General features: G+C 41.0%; 1 protein-coding gene across 2 annotated transcripts in view; it reads left to right on the forward strand.

Moving 5' to 3' along the window:
• The first annotated feature begins 7,095 nt into the window (after positions 1 to 7,095).
• Positions 7,096 to 13,380, forward strand: part of EPRS1 (glutamyl-prolyl-tRNA synthetase 1) — a 56,115-nt gene continuing 49,830 nt past the window's right edge. For both annotated transcript variants that reach the window (XM_032466746.1, XM_006188153.3), the window contains exons 1-2: positions 7,096 to 7,278; positions 11,015 to 11,099. In XM_032466746.1, the coding sequence (XP_032322637.1) occupies positions 7,233 to 7,278; positions 11,015 to 11,099 (131 nt within the window). In that variant the 5' untranslated portion in view covers positions 7,096 to 7,232. The remainder of the gene's footprint in view (positions 7,279 to 11,014; positions 11,100 to 13,380) is intronic.

Here is a 13,380-nt window from a genome sequence, read left to right on the forward strand (position 1 = left end):
AAACCACCTACATTCAAAGAATTGTAGATGTCCAAGGTATTGAGTTTGGAGAGCAGGTGTAATTTGATTTCGTTCTTTTAAAGCAGGTCACAAACAGAATGATATTTCAGATTTAGAAAATACAGCATTGAAATATCCCTTTAACTTATCGTTAAGTTGAACATTTTGTCCAAAGGGCATTTTAACGGGAAAATAGTAGCTTTGCATGTGTGTGGAGAGACAAAGATTGACAGGCATGCTATTGCAACTGTTAAATTCCTAGTGATGACTAGAATATTGGAAAGGAAAAGCAATCAAAGAGCATCCATTATTTCTAGCAATCAATTTACTGGAACAACTTTGTGAACTTTTCCCGAAAGTAGTGACGGGCTAATAGCGTCTGAGGGGAAGAGGTGCTGCCAAAGAAGACAACGCTGTTGGTTTCATTATGCTTGATTCAGAGCAGGGAAGGGTGATCACAGTGGAAATTTTCATAAATTGGTAATGACATTGGAGCGGTTTCCACACCAGTGGCCACTGCAGTCTCCGTGCCCTCCTCAGTCACCTCCGCGTTGAGCTTGGGCAGGATTTAGACGTGGATGAAACTTTCATAGACTGAGATACAGGGACGTCATTCTGGCTTACACACGAGTTAACTTGACTTTTGGGCTAACTAAAACAGCCTGTTTGTGGCCTATCAAACATACATTGTACATCTGCTTTAATTATTAAAGAAAAGGGCACACTGACCAGAAGTAAAGGATGTCCATGTTAAAAAGAAAGATCAAATGGCCCACCTTCCTGGGATGATGATGCTGGTCCTCCTTTGACAATGAGACTCCCTTCCCAGGTGCCAAGGCCCTCCTGTACGTGATGTATGTGTATGTGTGGTCTGTTTCCTTGTTTTTGAAACCTTGAAGAAATGTATCTCTGACTTGTTTAATGTTCTTCGTTCTGACAAGATACAACATTGTGCTGAATTCCCTGCTTCTCTGGAGCAGTTTCTGAGTAATCCTGGAGTTGGATTTCTGGGCTAGTTCTGTTTGGCTCCAATAAACCTCTTTTCTATTCTTATTATTGATTGTTTTATTGATTGTTTTCATCGACAACACCATGGCACCACAGCTCCTGGTCAGGCCTGAGAAGTCGGTCCCCTACTGACTGAAGGCGTCCACCATCCCCAGAGCTCCCAGCCCAGCCTGGAGGTCATGGCTCTCTTCCATTTTGAACTGAGGTAAGTGCAAATCCACGCCTCTCCTGTTCTTCCTGTATGAGCTTGCCCAGGCTATTAATTCTCACTGATGAGTTTGTATTTGAACTTCTGCAGGCCATTTACTTCATTTGGCAGCAGCAAAGTCACGTTCCTACCAGCACAATCAATTATGCTTCCATCAGCAACACCACGCTTCCTTTGTATGGCATTTCTAGCACCTTGGCCTGCATACCCTCCGGGAAGGTGAACTGAAAGGTCTTGCTTTGTTTCATCATCTGCACCGATTTGCTCACATCCTTATTCAGCCAAAATTCTCCCTCTTCAGGAGACTTTCTTTATCAAAGTCCTGATCCCACTGCCCTTTGATAGAGGACTCTGTGCACCTGAGACGGGATGGCAGCGCTGCTGAGACAGCCCTTGGGAAGCAGGTCGTTGAGTTTTTTCATTTGTTCGGCTTTTCACCCAGGAATTAATCTTTCTGCTTTCTTCTGCAACATTTACAAAATCAGCAGACTCCACACTGACTAGGTAAAATTTCTTAACGTTATCCAAGCATTCCTGAAGAAATTGATACAGCATTTCTCCGCAGGGTCTGTTAGCAATGTTCAGTTCATTGGCATCAGCGGGTTTCTTTAATTCAGTCCAAAGCTTTTGAAACTTCCTGACTTTTCAACATGATCTGTTGTAGCTCTTTGTTTGGTGTTCATTAAAGTAAAGCACCTTCTGAATTTCAAATGCAGTATTTTCTCAGGTCTCTACACAGAGGAGGCCTAATGCTGATGAGATACCAACAGGGGAAAAGAAAATGTTGTCCTCTTTTTTGAGTTCCGGAACTGATAAAACAGATCAAATACAAATCGGGTGTTTGGTTCACTGAGCCCTGTGCTAGTATTGTCAAACTAAAGACCTATCATGCTTTTCATTTTTTGATTCATATTTTCTTCACCTCAAACTTTTCTTTTACATGAATTTTTGAGCTGCAGAATGTGGCCTATAGATCTTTTTAAATAAAATATTCCCTTTAAACTTAAGAACAGGGTACATAAACTTTTTCCTAGTGCTTTCCACAGCTATTATGAAGAAAAAAAAGTTATCCACAATTACCATTTTCTTTCTTTAGCATCTGCTGAACATGGCACATATGACAGCTTTTATAATTACAGTTCTCTCTTCACAGTTTTCTGTAAGAGTCACAGCCAAGAGTAGAAAACTGTCTCAATGAAAGCACCACATACATGATACAAAGATCTGTATGCAGTCAAGACGCTGAAGTTTTTAAACTTTGTTACTACAAATGTTTAGTCTCTAAAGCTTGCCCCTCTGTTAGCTTCCTAGAGCTGCTACGACAAATTACCACAAACCGCATGGCTTAAAACAACAGAAATTCATTCTTTCACACTTCTGGAGGTCAGAAGTCAAAAATCAAGGTGTTAGTGGGGCTGGTTCCTTTGGAAGGCTCTGAGGGAGAATCCATTCCATGGCACGGCTCTCTCCTCACTTCCGGCAGTTTCCAGTGGTCCTTGGCATCCCTTGGCTTGTAGCTGCACCACTCCAGTGTCTGCCCGTCTTCACATCTCCTTTCCCCCTGTGCATCAGACCTCCCTCTCTTTCTAGGAGGCTGCCATTTGGAGATCCTTAACTGTATTACACATGCGAAGACTTTATTTTCAAATAGTCACATTTACAGGCACTGGGGTCTAGGACTTGGGCGTATCTTTTCCAGGGGACACAATTCAATCTGCTCTAGTCCCCAATGAACCACACGTCCTGATATTCATGCCTTTGTTTAGTCCCCTCTCCTGTATCTGGGTGGGTCCTGTGACTCATTGGTCACCAATCTAGTGCCTTAGAAGTGATGCTGTGTGACTTCCAAAGACAGAACAGGAGAAGCCTTGCAGTATCGTCTTGGTCTTTCGGAACCTCCACTGTTGGGGCAGCCAGCCACCATGTAAGAAGTCTTACTACCCTGCTTAAGTATCACATGGAGAAGACCTGAGAAAATGTGGACAAGCGGGGTCCAGCTGAGCCCAAGCTTCCAGACTTCCCACCTCAACACCTGATCTGAAGTCCTTTTGTAACTTCAACCACCCTAGCCTCTAGTTAAATGGGGCCAAATAACCTCACTTGACGTCACTTGGGGCTTCTATTCACTACTCAGTCAAGGACTGCCCAAATTTCTAACACACAAAAACATGAGATAGAAGAAAATGGTGGTGTTGCTTTAAGCTACTAAATTTTATGGTGGTTTGTTAATAGCAAGAGGTGAACAGAAAAACTTACTTTGAACTTCTATTTTTCTGTTGTAAATAAACTGCAGATTGAAACAGGGGGACCAGTAAGAGTTATATAAATTTAATTGCAAAGAACTGATTTCTAACTAAAGCATCAAGAATCTCATTAGATAAGGAACTAGACTAAATTATTCCTCCTCCAGTCCCTACAAATCCATATGGGCCCTTTACATTTAACTCATGTCTTTAAAGTCCTCACACGTGTTACAAGGTGGGTTATTGAGCTAGCATTGTGTATTATAGATTGTTTTACATTCATTCATTCTTTCACTCATTCATTCACTTCAACATTTATTGAGAACCTTCTATAGAAGCCAAGCACAGTGCATAGCACTGGAGACCCAAAGATGAATAAGACATGGTTTTTGGCATTGGAGGGCTCAGACCTTAGTGACAACAGTGGGCTGGTTTGGATCAGAGATATGCATTTGATAGATTCTCCAAAGCAGGACCTAAACGTGGGTTTTTTTTTTTGTTTGTTTGTTTTTTGAGAAATAAATAAGTTGTCCCCTCCAGTGACAAAATTCAGATCTATGAACGGCTGGCTCCATCTAACTGCCTTCTAGAAGAGGCTTTCTTTGCCTACTGTATCTGAGGTTCCCCTTCTCTGATTCTACCCTTTTTAATTCCATCATATCCTTTTATTGTTTTCATAAAACTTATTATTTTATGAAATCAGCTTGTTTATTATCTGCCTCATCCTACTATAATGTAAACTCCATGAATTTAGAGACCTTGTTTTTGTTTAATACGTATTCTTAGCACGAAGAACACTGCCTGGCACATGGGATGTACTTTAAACATACTGCTGAATGAACAATGTACCAAAATTACTGTAGTATGTGTTGAAACCTTTATGGTACCCTCTCTATAAGGCACCTTGAGAATGTCTCTGTATTTAATTCTGGTGTCTGTATTAAAACAGTTGTGCTTTCCTCATCATATAGTAAGTAGTTTTTCTCTTGGCTTTGAGTCCAATTTTGTAGTTCATCCCCAAGAAGGTGAATAGGATTTCAGGCCATCTATTTTGTGTTCTAGCTTTTCTTTTGCTGTCGCTTTCCTTTTATATTCTTATTGTCTGCTTTCCTTAATTAAAATGATTTACCACATGTTTCTAAGTAAGGAATTGAAGGATTGAATCATTCTTAGAATGTAATGAGGCAATACAAGTACATAAGTACAATTTAAACTTGGTAAGATCCCAGTTGACTTTCTGTTTTCCATTTTGCAAATTTCCCATAGACCTGGTTTCCTGATATCCCTCAGACTAGCTGGTTGAAGAGCAAGCCCACTTTCCTGCATTTGCCCCAAAGTGGAATGAATAAAATCGATTCTAGTTTGTTAGTGAGTCACTAATAGGCAGAAATGTGTGAAGTTTTGTTCTTAAGCACTTTCCAGCACTATGGCAGTGCCTTCCATAAGGACACCTCTTTAGCTCCTAGTCCAGAGCTCTTGCTCAGCAAAAACTAAACAGTAAAAAGAAACATTCAATATTTAATTTATTCTTTGTTCTAAGAATTAACACATAGTTGCAAGAACACCTACATTTTGTACAACAGAAGATGCAAATTTATTTTCATTGTTTCACAATTCTTAATTATATTTTTCAAAGTAAACTTCGTATCATTCCCCCCACTCTCCTGGCAATCAGTAGCTTTGTGGCCTTTTACTGGTACCAAGTATGATAGAGTAGGAAGTACTCTGTGCCAGGCACTATGTGGAATCCAATGACATCTAAGATACGGTTTCAGCAAAAAAGAATCTGGAGAGTTAGCAGAGCGTTCAGAAGAGAAATCAATTTCAATAAAGAGAGGCAGAAAAGCGCAGTGTGATAGGCACTATTATTGGACCTGTTTAACGGATGAGCAGACTGAGGCTCAAAAGGGTTAGGCCACCTGTCAACAGCCATGAGGCTGGGAAATGAAATGGTGGAGTCAGGACTGGAACCCAGAGAGTCTGCCCTTCCCTCAGAGCCGTGTGATAAGAGCACAGCCTCTGGAGCCAGACTGCCTGCAAGTGAATCTCAGTTCTAGTGCTTCCTAGGCAAGTAAAAACTGTTTTCATCTGGAAAACGGGGTAATACCATATCAATATACACCTCATAGGGTTGTTGGAAGGAAAAAATGAACTCGCTTATATAAAGCGCTCAGAACAGTGCTACACAATGGTTTGCAATCATTATTGTTAAGAAAGAGGAACAGCCCCACAGCCAGCTGGCCTGGCACTCACAGCTGGGCCTTGGCATTCTCCTGTTGAACATAAACAGTTTCACAGAACATCGTCAGACAAGGCCCTGCTGTGACTGTGATGAATCAAGACAAGACCACGCCATAACACCGTCTGAACACAGACAAAATGTGAACATTGTCCAAGCCACAAAAACAGTCAAACATGCCCGTCCTGGCTAATATGAGTGCCTGCTGCTGCTTTACCAATCACAGCTTGAGCCTTGCTTTGTTCCTCCCTCCTACTAGGTAGGATTTATTAAGATAGCCAACCACACCATTGCTCCCTGTTCCTGGCAGCATCCATCCAAACCAAAACCCCTTTCTTGAACTGCTCCCCAAATTACCTACCACAAGCCCAAATCCTGTAATAAATCCTTCCTTATTAGTGAGATGCCCCACAGTGTGTGCTTCCTCAGTGAAATGAGCAATAAACCCAGCTTGTTCAACTCCAAATAAGGGGAGGGGGGCACAGCTTGTTGTGCATAGAATTACCTGGAAACTTGGTAAAATGAGATTATGAAACCCATCCCTAGAGATTCTTATAGGAAGGTAGGGGTAAGGGGACAGGTCCTATTCCGCTGCGGGTGCCCTGCCTACGCTGGAGATGCAGCCGTCTTTGGTGAGGGGCTGGGACAGGCACGGGTAACGCCTCTATAGCTGCATTAAGCACTCAAGTCTCATATTTAATTTAAGCGGCACTCCCTAGTGAAAACAGAGAAGCCTTTGGGAGGTTGAGACGGTGGAGGGGGTGATGAGGTCGAGATGTGTTTTGTGATCTATCTCTGGCCCCTTGTGCGTAACAACAGCCCTTGGAATATGCTTACAGAGCACTCGCGAGCACACACGCACCGCAAGGCTTAGAGAGCAGGAATCCGATGACCCTCTAAAAGCACGCTTGCGCAGCCTAGGCGAACAGAGCCAAGACTGGGGTAACGGCTTTCAGCAATGCCTTTGATAAATAAATTCTTTTATTTCCACCACCATTATCAAGTACGAAGATAATTCTTGAAAATACATTTTTTTTAAAACAAAGAGTAAACATAGAAAAACCTCCCTCACCCCCAGTGTCACCGTGGCCGTCGACCTGTATGCTTCCAGCACTTTTTCTGCGTTTACATACCAACAGAAGACCACCCCGTTTGCTTGTTTTGTTTTGGGATTCCGGTGAACGCCCGGCACGCTGCGGACGGCTCCTTGCTTTACGATGTGTCGTAAAATGTCGTCCACTATACCGTCTCCCCTGTGCGGCGTAGAACGCCACATCCGCCACGTTGGCCCCCGAGGGCCAAGATGCCCAGGGGCGGGGTCGAGGCCCCCCATGCTGGCGGCGGGACGGAGGAGGCGCGCAGCGATGACGCACTGCGCTGTGCGCCAAGACGGCGGCCGCGGCGCGGGGGAGGGGTGAAGGCTGCGGCAGCGTCAGGCTCGCGCACACGTTGCAGCTTCTCGCTTCCGGCGAGTGTGGGGTGTTTGGGGCGGCCAGGCGTGTGCAGTGACAGGTAGATCGTCACACTGGTGAAGATGGGGACGCTGTGTCTGACGGTGAATTCGGGAGACCCTCCGCTGGGTAAGGGGCCGGAGCCGTGGACCTGTGTGGGTTGCATCAGCCCGGGAGGGTGCAGGGCGGGGAAGGTCGCCGCGCCCCGGCTTGGCGCAGTGGCGGTCGCGGTCCGGGAGGTTAGGCCTGCCCCATCCCGCGGAGTGTCCACGGGGTAGCCCCGCGCCTCTCGCCCTCTGTCCCTGGCAGGTGCGTCTGGGGCGTGGAGGTGGGCACGGTGTGAGCCAGGGCAGGGTGACACGAGGCTCGGCTTCGGACTTTATCTCCGAGGATGACTCCCAGCTTACTCCCATCTCCGTTTTTGAAATGGTTTCCCCTGGAGCCCGAGAGCTGGTCGTAGACATAACGTTTTAAAACTTGAAGTCCCCATGCTTAGCTCACTCTTTTAGCGTTTTCCCCCTAACTCCACTTATCTTTACCTTCCTCTTCTCAGAAAAGATCTTCAATCCACTTGACTCAACTTTTCTTTACGTTTCATTGGGTTCAAAGGGAGTAAGGCAGACGGTCGTAGAAGCATTTAAAATACTCAACTGAGGTTGCATTTATTTTTAATTAAAGGTGGCAGGGTAATTGCTGGAACACTCGAGTGCACTGCGGACTGATGGGGTTGTTTTACTACACATCCTATGGATGTAGTAAACGTCAGAGAAAAAAGATCGGACTTGTCATCGGATACATCTTAAAGTCCGTTTGCTTTCTCAACGTAGCTAAGGTTATTTTTTTTAAATTGCTTTGGTAAATTGCACAAAATAATTTAAGCAGTTTGTTGAGCTCGTATTTGTTAATGCAGTTCTTAATGTAGACTCACAGGTGCTTTTAATGTGTGAGAAGCCCAGGCCTTTAGATACAGTCAGCCACATACGGCTGATGAAATTACTCATTATATTCTCATTATAGGGTATTTTGAATCTCTTGGAACAAAAAACACAATTTAATAGTCCCTTTAAATATTTTCAAAACTGATAATGTTTTAGCACATTGATTTTAATAATTATGGGCTAACCTCACACAAATCGATGAACTCTAAAAGAAATGGGTTTGATTCTGCAGTTGGAAAGCACTCGATTATTTGACCTCATGGTTAAGAGAAAAGACATTTGGCTCCTGGAGACTTGGGTCCATTCTGGCTGCCACTTAACTAGTTGTGGAACCTTGGCAAGTTCCTTGTTTGACATCTTCCATGGTTTCCTTGTTTAAGAAACAAGGAATAATATCTTCCACATATGGTTGTTTCCAGAATTCAGTGAGACTGTAAATCAGGCTCCTGACACGTTGTAGTTACTCAGTAGCTATAGTTTTTACTAATGTTAGTTAGAAAATCACCCTAAAGATGATAGACCTGTTTCATTAGTGAATTATAAAACTGAGAGCCACACCTGTCAGTATTTTGGAAGAGGGTCTTAAAGAAATTTGTTGTCATTATGAACTATAGACCAGTTATAGAATGTATATTTCTATTTGCTTCACTCCTTCCTCTTTTTGTGTTTTACTTAATTGTTCCCGATTACTTAATTCAAATACATTTTTGAATAATCAATAAAGTTAGATGAAACATTTAGAAAACCAGATTGCATTGCTAGAATTTTCCTATTTTATATGCGTTCACCATATTTTGTTTTAAATGTTAAAATAATTTCACACTTTAAAAAGGTACAAAAATAAAATAACATTTCTATTCCTCCAGTACCACTGGAGAGCATACTGCAGATCATGATGCTGCAACACCCTAGAATGTTCCAATGTCCATCTCTCTCAAGTAGGAAAACTGTGTGACTTCACAGGACTATTAAAATCAGGAAATACACATTGATACAGTTCTTCCATCTCATGCACAGACCCCATTCATATTTCTACACTGATTATTCCAATAGTACCTCCATTCTGCCTAGGATCAAGATCTAGGATTGAACCTTGCACCTACTTGTCATGTCTCCCCAGTATCTTTCAATCTGGAATGATTTTTATGTCTTTCTTTGGCTTTCATAGGTTTAACCTCTCTGGAGATTACAGGCCACTTGCTTGAAGAAGGTCCCTTCATCAGGTTGTTTCATGGTTCCTCATGGCTAGATTCAGGCTACACATCTTTGGCAGAAAAAGCACAGAAATGATTCATTGTTCTTCAGTTGCAGCCTATTCATTGGTGTATGAATTTTTCCCATTACTGATGGTCTAACCTTGAGTACTTAAGATGGTATCTGACAGCTTTCCCCACTGCAGAGTTTTCCCTTTTGCAATTGATGGGCATTTTTGTGGGGTGGTGCTTTGGGACCGTGTAAACATTCCGCTCCCCAGCAAAGCTTCACCCACTGGTTTCAGCATCCGTTGATGCTTCCTGCCCAACTTGATTATTATTAAAATGTTGCCAAGTGGTGACCATCCAATTCTGTCATTCCTTCTACACGTATTACTTGGCATTTTTTTATGAGATCTTTTTCTCATTAAAAAAATTCATAGCAAAATATATTCAATAGGTTATACTCTATTATTTTTCATTTTCTGTTTTTAAAGTGTCATCTTTTTATTTTTAAAATTAGTTTTATTGATTAAAACTCTCATATAATAGAGTTCACCAATTTCAAGTTACAAATTGATTGACAAATAGGGACAGTATGTAACCACCACAGTAGTGAAATAAAATATTCTCCTCACTTCAGAAAGTCCCTTCATACCCTTTTGCAGTCAATTCCCTTTCCCTGTCTCTGGCGGCTGATAGCCTCTGAGCTGCTTTCTGTCACTATCATTATGCTTTTTCTAGAACTTCATACATTGAATCGTATCAGATGTATTCTTTTGTACCAAGGATAATTCTTTGAGATTCATCTATCTGGTTGCCTGTAATAGTAGTTCATTCTTTTTATTTACTGTATAGGATTCTATGGTATGGGTATACTAAAACTTGAGTATTACTTTAGTAGTCAAATTGCCCCTGTTTGCCAGTGGGAGCCCCTCCAAGCTGAGTTCAGTGTCCCTTTGGCATATCTCTTATCATTCTTTGAGTCCTTGCTTTCTAGCACAGTAAAATAATAAAAACAGGTTATCCTGTACCTTCCTTGCCACAGCCCTGTTTCCATTGGAGCATGGTATTTATAAACTAGGATCTGTGTGCTAGTTGTCCATCTTAGATAAATTAAGGGACAGAGAGTTAATGAATATTTAATAAACTGTGTGATGCGTTGAGAGGCAGATTACACTGTATTTTAGAGTTTGAGTTCTGCTTGTACTGACTCCCTTAGACCTGCATTTAAATCCTGACTGCCACATATTTAGTCAAGGACTTTGGGCTAGTTATTTAACCCCCTCCAAGCCTCGGTTTCTATAAAACAGAAATAAAGGTGCCTACCTTTTAAGGTTACTACAAAGATTAAAAATGATGATAAAGGTAAGACGTCTGGCAGTGCCTACCACATAGTAATCACTCTGACCCTATTAATAATAGCTTTTATACAAGCAAGGCACTATTCTGATTTCTTCTTTTCTCCTGAGGGAGGAAAAGATTAATTTCATTGCTCCTAACTGGAAGCCCAACGTATTCAAAACAACAGACTATGCCGAGGAATGGTTTCTGGTTTGTTACTTCTCCAAGACCAGGAGGCTATACTTTGTGTCTACAGACTATTGGGAAAAAAGTACTCTTTACAGGACTTAATATTGGTTTGTTGACTCATCCTTAATGCTTTATGATTCAAGTTTTAAATGCTACATTGTTTATAAGGAGAGATGAATCTTTCCATTTCATTATTTTTAGGAGCTTTATTGGCAGTAGAACATGTGAAAGACAGCGTCAGCATTTCTGTTGAAGAAGGGAAAGAGAATATTCTTCGTGTATCTGAGTAAGTGCTTTTATATCTTTGTTTTCAGTACTGAACTGCATTTTTTAAATATTCAGAATTAAATGTTGTATGCTTGTTTTACTTGCTAATTGGTAGATTGTCTCCAGAAAGAAGTGTACTTTTCTTCCTCATTCTAAAAGAACTATATCCAGAGACTTGAATTTGTCAACAAGCTATCTGCCCACACATATTTTATAATCTGTCTAAAAAAAGCTAGAAATGTAGAGAAGGATTTGTGTATGTGGGGTTTTAATTCCATTATAGTTCATTCTGGTGGAAAATTGGAAGTCTTTAAAATCAGTAGTAATAGAAAATAAATTTGGTAAATCCACAGCATGGAATAGTAGGCATTTATGAAAAAGAGGCTTATGAAGAATTTCTAATGATGGATATGCTCATAATCTAATGTTAATAAAAAAGCAAGATGTAAATGTAAAACTACGTATCTACATAGAAAAAATAAATACTTTTAATAATATATATTTCTGGGTTTTGGAATTGTGGATTTTTTTTCTTTGTTTTCAAAATTTTCTGTGATGAACATACACTGTATGTTCTTGATTAAAATGAGTTATTTGTGTCCCACGATATATGGAAGATTGAGCCCTTGAACTTGTCTCTTTCTTTTGGAACCCACTGAAAAGAATGAAAAAGAACTGGAAGGCACTTGTTTAATGAAGCTAAGGAATAAACACAACCTGGTTTCAGATTCTTCTAAGAATACTTTGCCAGATAGTAGAATCTGGACCAAATTGAAAGGGTTTCAAGGGTATTCTCAAGCAGGATGCAGATTCTGAAATGTGTGTAAACGGTCTATAATAAACTGATGGCCTTGGGAAGACACTCACTCACACAGACATAGCCGTCCACTCCCCATGTCCTCCTTCCTCCCATTGTAGTTGTGCTATGATTTTGATTAGATCACCATTCAGTGTTTACACTGAGTACCCTGTAAGTTGTATTCACTACAGAGCCTCACGTTAGGATTGCCTATCATGCAGCTTTTACTTTTCCGCGGAATAATTGTTGTTTGTTCTCCTTCTGAAACCTTTCTGATTGCTACCTTTTCTATGTGACTTCAGGAAGTCTGTAGGAATCTTCCTCTGAGATTCAGTATTCAGAAATTTCTCGATAATATGCTTTAGTCTGAGTCTTTTTTTCATCTGTTTTGCTGGGTGCTTGGTTGCTCTTTTTAAAGTGGAAACTTAGAAATTCTTCTCTTTTTGGAACTTCAGAATTTTCTTGTTTGATAACTTTCCATTTGCTGTTTTTTATGTGGATGCTGGGGTTAGGCCTCTTATTTTCTTCAAATATCACCTTATTTAGTTATGTTTCCTTCATTTTTCTTCACTTTCTGGAGAGTTCTTCAACTTTATCATCCCATTTTTTTAGATTAGGTTTTTATTTCTGCTGTTATATTTTTAGTATCTGAGAGTTCTGTTACTTATTTTCTGGTTATAGTATCCTGTTCTTATTTTATGATGGCAGTATGGTTTTTTCATTACTCGGAAGAAATTTATTTATTCACTTATTTTTAAAGTTTTTATTTCCTTGATATGCCCAGGTTATGCCTGTGTGTTTATTTTGGTTGCTACCTTTCAAGTTTAAGGCTTTCTTCAAATATTTGGTAACTCCTGATGGATTTCCTAGATTTTGACGGGGAGATAAAAGCCGTTTACAAGTTCTGAACTCCAGGGTGGCCTTGTCACTGCTGAGCGTTACTCTGGGATGATCTGACTGAGCTGTCCGTTTTAAGGAGCTTCTGATGATAGTGTCCTTCATTCTTTTCCTCTTGAGTGGGTCAGATTATCTACCCAGAGTAGACTTTCAGTCTCCTGTTTGGAAGGTGAGGAAGGGCAGGTGCCAGAATATTTAGGGAGCTGAGGGTAAGAGGAAGGCTGAGGATCTCAGCATCCAGTGTACATAGTCTTTTATTCTCCCTGTTACCTGAATAGCCAGACTTCAGCTATGCCAGATTTCCCCCAGGTGAGAGACCCCTCTGTTTTGGTTTTTAGAGAATAAGGCTCTGTTTTTTTCAGGATTGGGTTAGAGGAGTGGCCAGCTGTGCAGAATAGGGTTGGAGATATCTGTGTTTCTGGCTGATTTTTAAATAGGCTTTCACCAGTCCTCCTTATTTGAGCCCCAGTTCACTCATTTTCAAGGATACCTGGCTCCATTGATTTGTAAGTCTTTCGAGGATTCAAAAAGTTTAAATTGGGTTGGTTTTCAGCTCTGTCCACTATCCATTTAAGAATCAGTTTTTTCAGACCTGTTAACTCCA

Source organism: Camelus ferus, chromosome 23 (assembly GCF_009834535.1).
Source record: "Camelus ferus isolate YT-003-E chromosome 23, BCGSAC_Cfer_1.0, whole genome shotgun sequence".
NCBI classification, from domain to species: domain Eukaryota; kingdom Metazoa; phylum Chordata; class Mammalia; order Artiodactyla; family Camelidae; genus Camelus; species Camelus ferus.